Raw genomic sequence first — 16,042 nt, 5'->3', positions numbered from 1 at the left:
AAGAATAAAATATTTTTTGTAGTATTTTACATTTTATTTTTTTAATTAATTCCCAACAGTATTGAATTTAGCAAAAATATTTGAGTTTTCTCAGAGTATATTTTTACATTCTGATGTTATATTTATCTTCAAATTACATTTAGTAAAAACATTACCAAGCTTTTAAGTTTTACATTTTGATATATCACTATACTTTTGTAACTTTTTAAAATTGCTCACAATGAAAGTGAGAATTTATTTACATTTAAAACAAAATACTGTGTTCAAACTAAATAATAATCACTCTTGTATTATGTTATTAGTTAATAAAAAGTTTTTAACAACAGAATATAGAAAGTTTTAAAAAAATTTTCTATAATAATTTGACTTTCATTTTTATTTAGGAAGCAGCCAATAAAGCGAAACAAAAAACTCCTGCCACAACAACACCACCAAGTGACGACAGAGAAGACGATCTCTCTCCTGTTCCAAATTTAGCACCAGCTCAAAGAGTTCGTAGGGGTGCCGTTAGTGCAGAAACTTATTCTGAAGAAGATGCAACTACATATGTCAAAAAAGTACGTATTAGAATATTATTTATATTAAAATAAAGAGTAAAAAATACAGAAATGAATAATAATAATAAAAAAATAATGGCTTTGATAATTCTAAGTAATTCATGATCTAAATTTATAAAAACTTTTATATTGTGTGTAATAATATAATTTGTTTTTATTTAATTTATGAAGAACATATTAATTTTTAAAACAAATTAATATGTTCTTCATAAATTAAATAAAAACAAATCATAGAATTAAATTTTTCACTAAAACACAATTAAAAATTAAGTAGTGTGTTCAAGGAACTATATTTTTATGTCAGTAATATCTAAAATACTATTAACATTGAAATTAGCATTTCTAATTCTTTTTATTAAAACTTAATGACACATTCTCAGTTATTAATGAATAAAGCATGATTTTGATCATATAATATTCAGGAGAGAGATACATTATTTGGAAAGGCATCAGAAAGTAAATATGATACATCATAATGCACTATAAGAAAACACCTTTGTCACAAAAAAATTGAAAAGTTATCATAAATAGATAAGAATTTAATTATGATATTTCATTAATATATAAAGGCTGGAATTCATTATAATTTTTTTCTTTGCAATGAAGTTATCACAAAAGTATCATAAATATAATTGTTTTTTCACTTTTAATGTTACTAGATAATTGAAAATGCTTTAGACAAAACACTTCATTTCTAACAACAGATGATGTGGATAGTTTGAAAATTGTCTATTTTTTAAAATGCTTTTCATATGCTTTGAGTTTCCCCCAATAAAATTGTCTCAAATGTCTTTTCAATTTAAAAAAATGTACTTACAAATTACATAATTGATCAAACAATCTCAATTATGTAATTTCCACTTTTAGTATATCTTTACTTTCTTTTGATGCGAAATTATTCTGTTAATTTCTTGATGCAATGATTTCTTATACTAATCATATAAATATATGCTGGTAATATGATCTCTACCTAAAACAGTCAGTTTTTGTTTTTATACAGAAATAATAGCTGATTTCATGAATTTGTATAAATGAATCATTATTATATACAGACGGCAAAAATATTTTAGTTGAACAAGTACTATGTTTTTTTGTATTTGCTTGTTCAACCGTAATACTTGACCTTGTTGTCCAAATAAATCCAATTCTATAAAAGTATTTTTGATTCTAGCTAGATTTGTACAAATAAAATGTTGCAAGCAACAAACATTTTATTTGTACAAGACATGCTATGCAAAGACTTCAGTGATGCAGGCAATAGTGTTAAGTGTGGCCCCCATTCTGTAGGTATGAAACATCACAGAAGAAATTTAGTTATGGTCAGATATTGACTATCCAGTTCATTGTCTTTAGAAAGGAAACACATTGAGTAGCATCCCATGCATTATGCATTACTGAGGTCTCTCGTTACATGAAATTTTTTTTATTATTTATTTATTTAATGGATCTCCATGACCTGAAATGTCATCTTACTAAATTTGGATTGCTAAATATTGCTAGACAGTGTTGATAACAGTACTTTACAATTACCCAGTATTTGTATTTACATATCTAGATTGAAATTTTTTCATTCTGTTCTATTTTGTTATAAAACTTGTGTTGTTCGAAAAAATTATAGAAATTAAAGATCAGATCTTTTCACATTATTGATTTTTATATTTTTAAATAATTATTAATAATGATAATTGTATTTTTCAAGTTACAAAAGAGTTTATTAAATGTTTGAAATTATTGGATATTAGAATGCAATAAAGTTTTGTCTGTTAGATGTGTTCAGTGTCTAGAATAGTCTGTAGGTATAATACTTTAAACTAAATAAAAATGCTAGTAAATCAGTACGTAATTTTTAAATTAGAACAGAAAGTTAATAGTTAGGCACATTTACAAATAACATTATTTAAAGATGGAAATTTTTACAATTTAGGTGGTTCCTAAAGATTATAAAACCATGGCTGCACTCTCCAAAGCAATTGAAAAAAATGTTTTATTTGCTCACTTAGATGATAATGAAAGAAGGTAATATGAACTTTTTTAATCTTTACTGATAAATAGTGAAACAGATTTTAAATTTACACATCATTTAATATTGTTTCAAAAATTTAATAATATCCAAATATTCTGCAAAAGGGAAAGTATTAATATGTAAATAANAAATATATGGAAAAAAATCTTAAAATTTCTAGATATTTTTGATTGCATAATTTTGTAATTTATTTAATTTTCTTTTAGTGATATATTTGATGCAATGTTTCCTGTAATACATAATGCCGGTGAAGTTTTAATTCAACAGGGAGATGAAGGTGATAATTTTTATGTTATTGACCAAGGAGAGGTTGAGGTATGTTTAATACATTTTATTTTTATATCTTAAAAAATCTTAATTATGATAACATAAGTAAAAATTGTTCTGTCAGTTTTTATTGATGTAGGAATTTATTTTTATAGAAAGATCAGTGTGAATATTTTGAAATAATTGTGATTTTTGAACATGAAACTATGAATATAAAAAATTAAATACATTAAAATAGAATTAATTCTGGACTGTCATTTATTAAGTTAAGATTCTGTTAATGGATACTTTGTTTTTAATATTCTAATATACCATCAAATATCATATGCATTTGATTTTCACAGTCAAATTAGTTAAAATTGTCAAATGAACAATGTTTTAACAGTGAGATTTCATGTCAGTATTCACAAGCATGAAATTTACTAGATGCATAGTATATAGTGAATATACAGTAGAGTATCGATTATCCAAAACAATTTGGGACTGGGGTTGTTCAGATAACTAACAGATCATGTATGAAAAAATATATTAACCTATCCCATGTTGAAATTTTTCTACGTTGCATGTTGCTTTGCATTGAATTTTCGTCAATGTTAAGCCTAATGAAAAATTTTTAAAAATAATCATCATGGGTATTGTATCATTAAAAATTATTTCTTTATTTTGCACAAACAAAATAAATATATTGAAAAATATAAAAACAGAAAAAATTATATTTTGGAAGTTAATCTATTATCGAAAACATTCCAATTCAGCACAACACACATCCTGACACAGTCCTCAGTAAAACATCACACAAAACATGCAAAACTCACCACTGATGATAGAAAAAAAAGCCTCGTTCAAATACTGGCATTCCTTAAGTATCCTCTCATGGTTGTGCTAGTGCTGCCAGCTAAAATACGTACACCAACAAAAATAATATTGGAGTAGCCCAAGACATAGCCAAATATTGCAGCGCCACAGCACTAGCAGAAATTTGAATTTGTCGACTGGAACGTTTTCAGTTAACTGATGTTTTGGTTCATCGGTATTTGGATAATTGATGCTCTACTGTATAATGAAATATGTATATACATTGTCTTTGGCATATTGGCTAACTGCTGAAACGTAGCTTTGTAGAAGATTCATATACTGGACATCAATCATTCAGCTTGTTGTAGATCAAAAGTTCATCAAACCATTTCAAAACAAAATTAAAATCAAAGTAGTAGGAGAGACATGTACCACTATAGCATTGATATAATACACACAAATTTTGAATGGATTGTAGTGCAAACAACACAAACGAGCCTGCATTAAGTCAACTTTGTGCCTGATTCTAATGTGCAGTGTGTATTAGAATTCAGAAAATACAGTAACTTAAAATTGATTTCATTTTCTCAAAACTGTTTACTATCAAGTATGTAACAATTACAACCCACTTAAAATCCAACTTTAATTTCATGCACTTTTATTTTAAACATGAAATATTTAAAAATTGAGTAGTTATTTCATTAGCTTTTATTGTAAACTATTAATTGAAATTAATTACCCCTTAACCCCTTAAGGACATTGACATTTTTTATATTAATTTAATTAAACGTAAAAAATAACTTAAAACTGAAAAAAAACGAAAGAAATGCGTTTATTTTGAAGAAAAAGCTTCCAAGTTTAAGTTCCTTTGTCTTGCCTTTCTGCAAAATTTAACACCAATGAGTCATTGTTTACACAGCTGGATGACCTTGAGAACAGCTGGAGTTGGATTTTCTGGGGCATTCTCATAGAGGTCTTGGGAGGACAAGGGTTTAAAGTAGGGTGACTACTAACTAGGCCTATATTTTTAAATATTTTTAAAAAATTAAAAATTTTATTGCGATTTTCAACCCCCCTAATTAATTAAATTTATATAAAATAAAACATATTAATTAAAAAAATTTAAAAACTATTGGAGGTCGTTTTTGACATCAGAAAGCAGCTTTAAATAACTTTACCGATGTCAAATCCATGCACTACAACTTTAGAACGATTAATTAAATTTGATAAAAAAAACTCATTAAAAAACAATTAAGCCTTACTCAAGCCTCATCAAAGGCTAATTAAAATCGTGATAAAATTTTTTCGCACGGGCAAAAAATTTTGAAAAAATTTGGGGACTTAAAAAACATTCCAAAAATTCAAAAAAAAAATTTTTTTTCAAAACTCCTCTTAATTAAGGACCGTGTTTTATGTAACACTATGTAACTTGCCCAAGATATCTTGGGTTATGGGCTTAAGGGGTATGACATTTTACCAATAATAATATGTTGTTTTTTTTCAATTACTTATTTCTTTGCGAAACAATTGTTTTCATATTTCTAGTTATATTATTCTAATTAGAAGTTAATATACCTGATAAAAGAATACTGTACAATATATTAAAATAAGATAATCTTAATTCTTTCCCTAGTTTCAAGAATTGACTATCAATGACATTGAACTAAAGTATATTATTTATCTTGACAGCAGCTTAATTTTATAATGAATTTTTAGAAGATAATGCTTATTATAAATAATATGATTACAGTATCAGAATACCATATGACTTTTTTCCATAGAAATTAGTGTATTTGTTTATTGATAATTTTTTAATATACATTTATAATTTTTAAAGATATAAAAATAATAAATTTATTTTAAAAACAATGTTTTATTGATAAAATACTATATGTTCAGACAAATTTTTTATTACTGAAATTCTTACACTAAATTTTTTAAACATTTTACTTTATTTGTAACAGATTATTAGCATAATGTGTAATCAGATTTATTTTTTGTAATTATGTATTTTGTTTTATTAAAAAGGTAATAAGAACAAAATTAATTTAGTCTTGTAGAGCACATTGAATATTATTTTTAAAAATTTTTAGGTTTTTGTAAATGGTCAACTTGTCACAACTATTGGAGAAGCAGGCAGCTTTGGAGAATTGGCTCTCATCTATGGAACTCCTCGGGCTGCAACAGTTAAGGTAATGAAAATTTAAGGAAAGACTGTTTTTAAATTTTAAAACTGGTATTCTAAATGTGTTACTTTTTCTGTTGAAATGGTTGTTTACATGTAAGATGTTATCCAGTGTGAAAATCTTACATTTTAACAACTATTTCAACACATTACCTGTATAGTAATGGTTTTCTATAGCTTAGTGGTTATATAGATAAAAATTGTAATTGCAAAGGTTTATCTATTTACTTTCAAAACTAATCTTTCAGATAAGTAACTTGTATATACTTTCTAGATAAGTCATTTAGTAACTTTCACAGTTCTACAACTGAAACAATTATCAAACTTTTCAATATAATAATTCTTAATCTCCAAATTAACAGCTTTTTTTTTTTTACAAACTTAATCAATGATTTAAGCCTCCTACATTGTTCCTTAGATAAACTTTTACTTCTTAATAAATTTCTTTTATGATTCAAAATTTTTTTTGTGTCACTGGATAATGGGCTGCAATTTTTAAATTGTAGACCTATAATTTCTGTTGTCATTCATTAAACTTGGAGCTAAATAGATGACTGGCATGACACTATTGTATTTCAGAAGTATAATATATAGGGGCAAGACATTAATAAAACCAAAATCAGATGTAGAAAGCTTAGTTTAAATTATAAAATATGATTAAAAATTGCATCCTGGCAATCTGATGATGTTATGATAATTTTGTCAATTTTTTTTCATTTGTTAATAATAATTGTACATCAAAAATAGAATGACTGGAAAATATTCATCATAGATACAAGCAAACATAGTTTCAAAATAGCCATATGCCTGATTAATAATAAATTTTTATTTGAAAAGTGTGCATAAAATATCCTATATAAATATTTTTTGTGTATGTCATTCTCTTAGATTATAATTTTTTAATCACTGTTATTAGGAAAATGGTGGTTAAAGTTAAATATACAGGATTTAGAGGAAATTATTTAAATTACTGTGAAAGTTGATGTTTTTTTGTAAAAATAATTTAACAATAAAAATATTTTAGATTTTACAATTGGAAATTAACTTTCTTTAATCATTTAGGCTAAAACAGATGTCAAACTTTGGGCTATTGACAGAGATACATATAGACGAATATTAATGGTAAGTATTCTTAAATTCTGTGTAAGTTTAAGAGATTTTCAAATTTATTTATTAAATGGTACACAACAGTTTAAAAAAAATTTTATTTTTATTTAATTTGAGATATAAGACTTGATACCTAGAATGCTTTTAATTTTTACTATATATTTTTTTCATTTCACAAAATGATACTTAATATAAATATGCATGTACAGTACTGTACATAAACATATATAACATTAAACCATCAAACTTACTAAATGTGTGTGTAAAAGGTAATTTATAAAATTTCTCAAATAATCAAAAGCCTGTAGATAACCAGCATCATTTAAAAAGAAGTATGTATTCTAAGAAGCTAAATAATTTACAAAAAAAAATGATAACTATGATGTTTTTTGTAGTTGCAAATGAACAGAAAATTAAGACCATACATTATGCATTATATATATATATATAATGCATAATATAGTAACATTGTTTTGGTTTGCTAGGTTTTAAACCAGTTAATATGTATACTAAACAACTTCCATTACATGTGCATATATATAATATGGTCAGTTTGTATGACATATGAATGAGGTTATCAATGATATTCTCCTGACCATTGTTTCAACTTTTATCACTCTTGTTATTTAGCTAAAAAGTTACATTACAGTTTTCCTGTTTTTATTTTAACTAAACAAACATATTAACATATTTTTCTTTATTCTGTAAATAATAAAATGAAAAATAGTAAAACTGTAATGAACTTCCTTAGCTAAAAAGAGTAACAGAAGTGGAAACTTTGACCATACATCATACATACAGATTAGATTTCACTGTATCATTGTACTGTACCATACATGTGTATGCATTTGTGTGTTGTAGTTTGAATAAATAATAATCTGTTTATAAAATAAACAAGGTAATGTTAAAGCTAGATATATTCAAAAATTAATATATAATTTCTAATAACGTTTTTGTTTCTGTTAACTAAAAACTTATCATTTGCCAATGGTAAATTGCTGCTTCTAATTTCTTTATTTAAATTTCCATTTCAATATAACTGATTAGTTAAGTTGATTTTTTTTTTAAAAAGATAGCTATTTTAAATCTTAAAGTATTTTATGTTTAAGAAATTTGTTGTTCAATGACTATTAGCTATTGACATTTGTCATAATTGAGAATTTTTTTTCTTCTTCTTTAGGGAAACACAATAAGGAAAAGAAAATTATATGAAGAATTTCTTAGTAAGGTTTCTATTTTAGGTAGGTGTAATATTTTTCATCTTTTAAATGGAAATACAAGGGGATACATTTGAGACCAAGCCTTTTGTTCAGTACATTATGATTGTGCAGTAATATTTGAATAACATGTAATGCAAACATGCTTCAAAGTTGACTACTTTATCATAAAATCATTACATTTGTTTCATGATGATTTTTTCATTTTATATGGAGATGTTTTCCATAATAAATATACAGTCTCAAGTGAATCACTCTGCATTAATATCTTATTACTTTGAATTTAAGCTGCACTTTTCCAATTTTTAAAACATAAAATAAGGATGTAACTTAAATTCAAAGCAAATATTTTAACTTTTAATTTCTGACAATCTCCCACTCTCCAACAATTGGGTCTTTGCTTTACACTGTATGCATGCAGCTAGTATTACGATCATTGATAGCAGTTTATTTGATGGTTCCCCACTTGCACTTTTCTGATTTAATCCAGTTGCTGTTTGATAGCAGCTGTGTAGAATTGAATTTTAAAATTTTATTACCCAGACTCACTAATAATGGAAAAACATGTGATGCTGAATTCAAAAGAAAGTTGGTGTGCACCAAAGAAATTGGAAATTGTGCAACCAGTAAAGATTTACGGTTGACAAAAAGAATTGCATCATCGATGAGCCATGAAATAAAAGTTATTTCAGTGTAAAGAAGACAGAAAATTATTCTAGGGGCCTAAAAAGGAAGATACCCTGCAATTTTTTCCAATTTTAAACCCTTACTGTGGTTTAAATTTGTGGGTGGCTTATATTTGAAGTAATAATTAATTGAAACTTTGTTTTAGTTGCTAGATTAAAGAGTGAAGAACTCAATTTATGAATATTAAAGTAATCTTATAAAATTATTTAACATAGTCATTTTAAGTTAGTATTTATGTTAGTAAGAATTTTTATTTTAAAATGTTATATAGTTATTAAATAACTTCCATTGAATTCAGACTTTTTCAAAAACTATACTTTAAACAGCAATGAAATGTTTGATCACTTTATAGGTAGTCACAAAATGGAGTTAATTTTTAACCTATTTGATGTTGAAATTTTTATTTGTTGCCTTTGACACCATGTTAAATTTTCGTTGATGTTAAGCCTAAAATTTTTTTTTATGTTTTACAAACAAAATAAATATATTGAATAATATAGAAACAAAAAAAAATTATATTTTAAAAGTTCGTTTTAATATAAAAATCGTGACGCATAGTGACATCTAGTACCAAAAACATTCCGATGTAAACACAAATATATTTGGGATCACTCACGCAGGTCAATGAGGTCAACACAAATGTTTTCATGAACAACATAGGACAGGTTAAGAATTAATATGTTAGTATTAACACTGAACATAACCTAAGTGTTATTCTGTAGTTTTGATGATTCAAAAGATATTCCTATTGGCCAAAGAATGTTTTTAGGGATAAATCAACCTTCAAAATTGGTCATGTCAAGTAATAATTTTTTTCAGTTTCATATAAAAACAATTATCTGGTTTTAATGAAACTAGCATGAAAGTATGTCTTATAACAAATAGTCAAAAAATACATCTTTTTTATTTTTTTTTAACCTTTAGAAAATTTTGAGGTCACTCACTTGTGGAGAACCAGAGGGAACATTTTTGTTGAACTTAAATCATTTAAGATTGCTAAAACTTTTAACTTTTTAACAAACCACGATAACATGAAAGTTTCAATAATAAAGATAGAGCACAATTTAATTAGCCTAAAGCCATTTGGTGGATTATTAATCAGCATTATGTAAGCAGATGTTGTTTAAGGTATTAATCATTTTAAAAATTGAACTTTAAATTCCTGAGGAGTAAAAATGATTATTTTGGGTAATTTTTAAAATGATTGTCAAGGTTACTTAAAACAAAAAGATTCCACTGGATTATCCACACGTGATATTAACAAAATCAATATATCTTCAGTACTTCTGGGATGAAAAGGGTGCAAAGAACTTTTGATTCACCCTGTATATATACACAAATCAAGCCTAACATATAGTAGTAAACAAAGATTTTAATTAATTTTTTTATGTCATTATTAAAATTAACACAAGATGACAGTTTAACTGCCTACCTTTTACATAAATTGCATAATATAATTAATTAGCCATATTATAGTCCAAACAAAATCTAACCATATTCTTGTTTATGTTGGGGCTGGTTTATTAGTAGGTTTATTTGATCTTTAAACTTAAAGTACAAAAACATCAAATTGATTTAGATTGTTTAATTAATATTTTCAAGGAATTTCTATAAAAGGTGTGTAGCTAATAATAATCCAAAACTTTCAAAATTGTCGAAAAATTTTAAGAAAATTAATACTTTAAATTGGCAATTTTAATGTTGCATTATTTTATTATTAGAATATTCAAAATCAACATAATTTGTATACCCATAAAAATTGAATTTATTTTCTTCAAAATTAAATTAGTATGACTAATTTCTTTATTGAAATTTAATGGGTTTATAATAATTTATATGCTATTACTAATAAAATACAATATTATTAATAAAACTTTTGAATATCTATTTACTTGTTAATATAGCTAAGTTTATTTTTGAAAATATAACTAAGTATTAATATGTAAATAATTATTTTAAAACTANCATTATTGATTTTTATATTTTTAAATAATTATTAATAATGATAATTGTATTTTTCAAGTTACAAAAGAGTTTATTAAATGTTTGAAATTATTGGATATTAGAATGCAATAAAGTTTTGTCTGTTAGATGTGTTCAGTGTCTAGAATAGTCTGTAGGTATAATACTTTAAACTAAATAAAAATGCTAGTAAATCAGTACGTAATTTTTAAATTAGAACAGAAAGTTAATAGTTAGGCACATTTACAAATAACATTATTTAAAGATGGAAATTTTTACAATTTAGGTGGTTCCTAAAGATTATAAAACCATGGCTGCACTCTCCAAAGCAATTGAAAAAAATGTTTTATTTGCTCACTTAGATGATAATGAAAGAAGGTAATATGAACTTTTTTAATCTTTACTGATAAATAGTGAAACAGATTTTAAATTTACACATCATTTAATATTGTTTCAAAAATTTAATAATATCCAAATATTCTGCAAAAGGGAAAGTATTAATATGTAAATAATTATTTTAAAACTAGAAAGTTTAGATAAATGGGAACGATACACAGTGGCTGATGCATTGGAACCTGTTCAGTTTAATGATGGTGATGTAATAGTGCAACAGGGACAACCAGGAGATGATTTCTTCATTATTGAAGAGGTATTTCAAATAAAACTTTAATGTTAAAGTAAAATATATTGTGCTTATGGTTTTTATTTTTAGGGTACTGCTGTTGTACTACAGAGACGTTCTGATGATGAGCCACAAGTCGAAGTTGGACGGTTAGGCCCATCAGATTATTTTGGTAAGTCTTAAATTTAACAATTATAATAATAAGATTGTATGAATTATAAACATGTTTTGATGGGGAAAATTTCAAAATGGTAAAATGACAATAAGTTTCTTATAGACTACTGTTTAATCTTGAAATTTTTACCCCACTCTCTAACAGTAGTTTATTAAATAAATACTCTCTGTAGCTAAGATTCCATCAGAACTTATAACAAGTTTACAACTTGCACTACTATGTAAAGTTACTATTGTTACACAAATATGTTTGCAATGATAATTACAACAGAAACTTAGCTTCAAGAAAGGTAAAAATCAATCTAAAGCAGTAAACTTACAAAGAAAAAATTATGCTAACACAAAAAGGCAGAGAATCTTGGATTAGTGCATTTTTGTGAATTTAGGATTTTTATCAAAATTTTAAAATTGTTTTAAACAAAATAATAGTTCCTTAAATTCTAATAAATAAGAATGTGATAAATCCATTTTCCAATATTTTGTTATTTTGTAAGTTTTTACTTTCTGTAATTAAAAATTATAACTTGAAAGAAAAGTTTTTATTTTGAGATGTGAGATTATTTAATAAAAATGTAATTTATTAAAAAAAACATTAACTGTTAAATTTCTATTGTAATTTTGTTGTCAAAATAGATTCATGGGATTGGGATTACATAATCTATATATATACATACACTACTATAGTTTATTGCCCTTACTATTATTATTACAGTTTTTTTTTTTTTTTTTTAATATACAAGTAAACTTTTAGGGCTTATCACACTGACTCATTTGGCAAGAGGAGCTTGTTAATCATATTAACCTATATACATGCACACAATTACCAATCCAAAATGCATTTTGGGCTTTACAGTGGTATATCTTCAGTTAGACATTTTTGGCAATTTAAACATCAGGTGTATACAAACTATTAAAATTAAAACAAATATATTACAAGAATGGTTGAGAATTAAAAGCAAAAATTGTAAAAACACAACTTTTTTTAAACAGGAATCGTTCCTTGGCTTATTGTAATCATAATTCCAACCACTCTCTTCTATATTTTCCTTTTTCTCTATAGCAAATAGGCACTTCATTAAATCTAATTTAATTTATATATTTTGTAATACACTTCTTGTGTACTCTTGTATTCAGTTTATGAGCTCTATGACTGCTTTTCTTTTCTGCTAAACTTATTACATCATTCAGAAACAGGACAAGCTGAATGATGGTGTAATAAGTCTAGCAGAAAAGAAAAGCCATCATAGAGCTCATAAACTGAATACAAGAGTACACAAGAAGTGTATTACAGAATATATAAATTAAATTAGATTTAATGAAGTGCCTATTTGCTATAGAGAAAAAGGAAAATATAGAAGAGAGTGGTTGGAATTATGATTACAATAAGCCAAGGAACAATTCCTGTTTAAAAAAGTTGTGTTTTTACAATTTTTGCTTTTAATTCTCAACCATCCTTGTAATATATTTGTTTTAATTTTAATAGTTTGTTATACACTTGATGTTTAAATTGCCAAAAAAGTCTAACTGAAGATACACCATTGTAAAGCCCGAAATACATTTTGGATTGGTAATTGTGTGCATGTATATAGGTGTATATGATTAATTAATAAACTCCTCTTGTCAAGTGAGCCAGTATGATAAGCCTTAAAAGTTAATTGTGTATTAACACAAAAAATTGTAAAAAAATAATAATTATACTAAAAGTTCTGTTTTAAACAATGACAAATATAGAGTATAAGAGCAACACAATGTTTATTATTTAAAAATTTTAAAGCTCTCTAATACAACTATGAGTTGAAATTAAAAAGGTATCCCAATTTTAGTTTTAGTAATGTTTTAACTTTGAAAGTTATTTAAGATTCAGCTTTTTGCAAATATGACAAAAACTGTGAGTCTTACACCATTGACTTTTATATATCAGAAATATATAATCACAAATTTTATCAATTATATATAATTTTAACAAGTTTTGCAATATAATTTTAAAAATTTGCAATACTGTTTAAAGGTATATATATAACCTTTAAGTAGTATTGCAAATTTATAAAAAAAATTAGTATAAAAGACTAAATTCTCATGTACACTGATGCAAACTAAACTTCCTACAAGCAGATCTAGTAAATATATTAAATCTCTTACACAGAAATTTAATGTTTTAGGAAGTTTCTTAAAAAAATTTGAAGATTATGGTAATGGAAACAATGTTTAGATTTTAGTAAATTATATTTTAAGAAACATCTTAAAAGTAAATGAACTAAAAATTCACAACTTTATGCAGTACAATATGTATAAATTGTACCTTCTGTGGATAAAATTGTTTTAAAAATAGTGACTATTATTGCTATCACTCCAAAAAAAGTAACTTTTTAATGTAAGTTTTTATTTTTGCAGAATAGAGGTTGACTTACTATTAAAATGTAAAATAATAGTTTATAATTGGTGATAGCATTATATTATAAATTAATTTTACTTCATAAAAATTTTGCTCTTTATATAATATAATTATAGTAAAACAGAAAACATTTCTAATGAATACTTTAATTTTATTTTTACAAAAGGTGAAATAGCATTGTTATTAGATCGTCCAAGGGCTGCAACAGTCAAAGCTCAAGGCCCTCTCAAATGCATCAAATTAGACAGAGCTCGTTTCGAACGCGTCTTGGGACCCTGTGCGGACATCTTGAAACGTAACATGACTCATTACAATAGTCTCATTTCTCTTTCCGTATAATTGATATCGTTACTTGGTAAGTTTCCTCGCACGGCTTTCCCCGTCTAAAAGATTAAAATTTCACGGTGTTTCGTTTTAAAACAGGATCCGCACTAAATCGAAGACTGGAAGTAAAACACCGATCTGTTAAAGCATCCAGGCTGTTGAACTTCATGCCAAATAAGAACCTGTAGTGTTTAAAAAAAATATACCATTTTTGGAAAAACAAATTGTGTATTTAGATATATGTTTTGCAAGAACAATGTTTCTTAAATGTATTTAGTTTGTCCACTAGATATTCATTATTATCTGTACAGTATCGAAGATTTATTTTTATGTAGTAACTATTGTTTGTTATAACCGTAAGAGACTTTTTCTTTAACGTAGGGGTAATAAAAGGCCGACCGCACCCGCCGAAACATCCAAAAGAATCGATAAAGCCAAAAGCAATACGTCAATATATAAATTTGTTTTCTTAAAATATTTAGATTCGAAACAGTGATCAAAGAGGGGGAAAACTCTAATTCTGTAAAAACAAAAAAAAATTGCAGAAATTTGCCAACCCAAATTGGGTAGTATCATTGGATGAATCTTATCTCAGCTCATTAAGCAGATAGTTTTCTGCCTTTTAAATTTTTCAAATTCTCAAAAGAAAGAAAAAAAAAAAAACAGAGTTAAAATAGTAATTTCACGGCATATTTATGTTACTTTAGAAAGAGATTTATATTTCGATATTTTAATTGAAAAAGTTTTTTATAGACAGGAAGAGTTTATAACGCATTCTTCGGAGTCGTTTTAGTTTCACCGCGTAATAAGTCTCGAATAGAAACTTTTGCATTAAGTAATTTAATTTGTTTTCTACGTTCACACGCACGGCACGTGGATCGAATCTGTACTAGCATTAAAGATTCTGTCGAAGATATACAAATCTTTCTCTGGTAGAGATTCCGAGATTCATGTTTTATGGTAAACTCTTTCAAAATGGTAATAATTGCCTTTTGTTGTACTGTAGTTCTGTGAATCAGGTATAGTACAAAGTAAAAGTGACTTATAAATGTTTGTCTGTTGTGTTCATTACATAACTATTTTGGAAAAAATATCTATTAAAAAAAAATACAAAAAAGAAAACTTTGGTTTTGTAATTTTGATTCAGTTTCTAACATTCAAATGTGTTAGGATATATCAATAATTGTAAATAACATCCAAAAATTATGATTAAAAGTTTTTTTTATCTTATATGTTTTGTAAACTATTTCATTAAAAAATAATAATAATAATTCTTTATTAATAAATTTAGAAGTGTAAATTGAAATATATTTCTAACTTTAAGCAAAATTCTAAATTCTTGTAAGATTTTTAATAAAAGTTAATGAAAACAAATTTACTAAAACTTTATTTTCAGCTATTACAAGAGATTTTGGATTCTTGTCTTTCTCTCCGTGTGCGCAGGATGACGACGAAATTAATGCTTAATATCTAAATTGCAGTAGTATAGATTCCCACTGGCGTCCGTCTACTTGTCTGTCTTTCCTTCGTCTCCAGAACAGTGTTAGATGACTGGCACGACTTGTTAACGGGGAAAATATGACGTACAGGGGTAAGACTTCACAGCATTGTGACAATGTAATGAAGGATTGCTCGTTTAGAATAGAATTTAACCTTTCGTACGGGACAATACACACTTTTAGGATAATCGAGTTTTGACTAATTACGGATTGCGAAATTTCACGGTTGCG

General features: G+C 25.8%; 2 protein-coding genes across 2 annotated transcripts in view; both read left to right on the top strand.

Moving 5' to 3' along the window:
- The window catches only part of LOC111626896 (DNA-directed RNA polymerase II subunit RPB7-like), a 41,420-nt gene extending 40,387 nt beyond the window's left edge, over window positions 1-1,033 (top strand). Inside the window, exons 7-8 of the mRNA XM_023370420.1 lie at window positions 384-557; window positions 980-1,033. Of these exons, the coding sequence (XP_023226188.1) occupies window positions 384-557; window positions 980-1,033 (228 nt within the window). The remainder of the gene's footprint in view (window positions 1-383; window positions 558-979) is intronic.
- Window positions 384-15,542, top strand: LOC111627274 (cAMP-dependent protein kinase regulatory subunit-like). Its single transcript, XM_023370848.1, has 10 exons — window positions 384-557; window positions 2,482-2,573; window positions 2,787-2,895; window positions 5,736-5,834; window positions 6,890-6,949; window positions 8,115-8,175; window positions 11,328-11,449; window positions 11,513-11,594; window positions 14,155-14,343; window positions 14,412-15,542. Exons 2-9 carry the CDS (start codon window positions 2,506-2,508, stop codon window positions 14,325-14,327), a joined length of 774 nt encoding a protein of 257 aa, XP_023226616.1. The 5' UTR covers window positions 384-557; window positions 2,482-2,505; the 3' UTR covers window positions 14,328-14,343; window positions 14,412-15,542.
- The last annotated feature ends 500 nt before the right edge of the window (window positions 15,543-16,042 follow it).

Source organism: Centruroides sculpturatus, unplaced genomic scaffold (genome assembly GCF_000671375.1).
Source record: "Centruroides sculpturatus isolate CEXI.00-Female unplaced genomic scaffold, Cexi_2.0 scaffold33, whole genome shotgun sequence".
Lineage (NCBI taxonomy): Eukaryota > Metazoa > Arthropoda > Arachnida > Scorpiones > Buthidae > Centruroides > Centruroides sculpturatus.
This window is presented reverse-complemented; position numbering and strand designations above follow the sequence as displayed.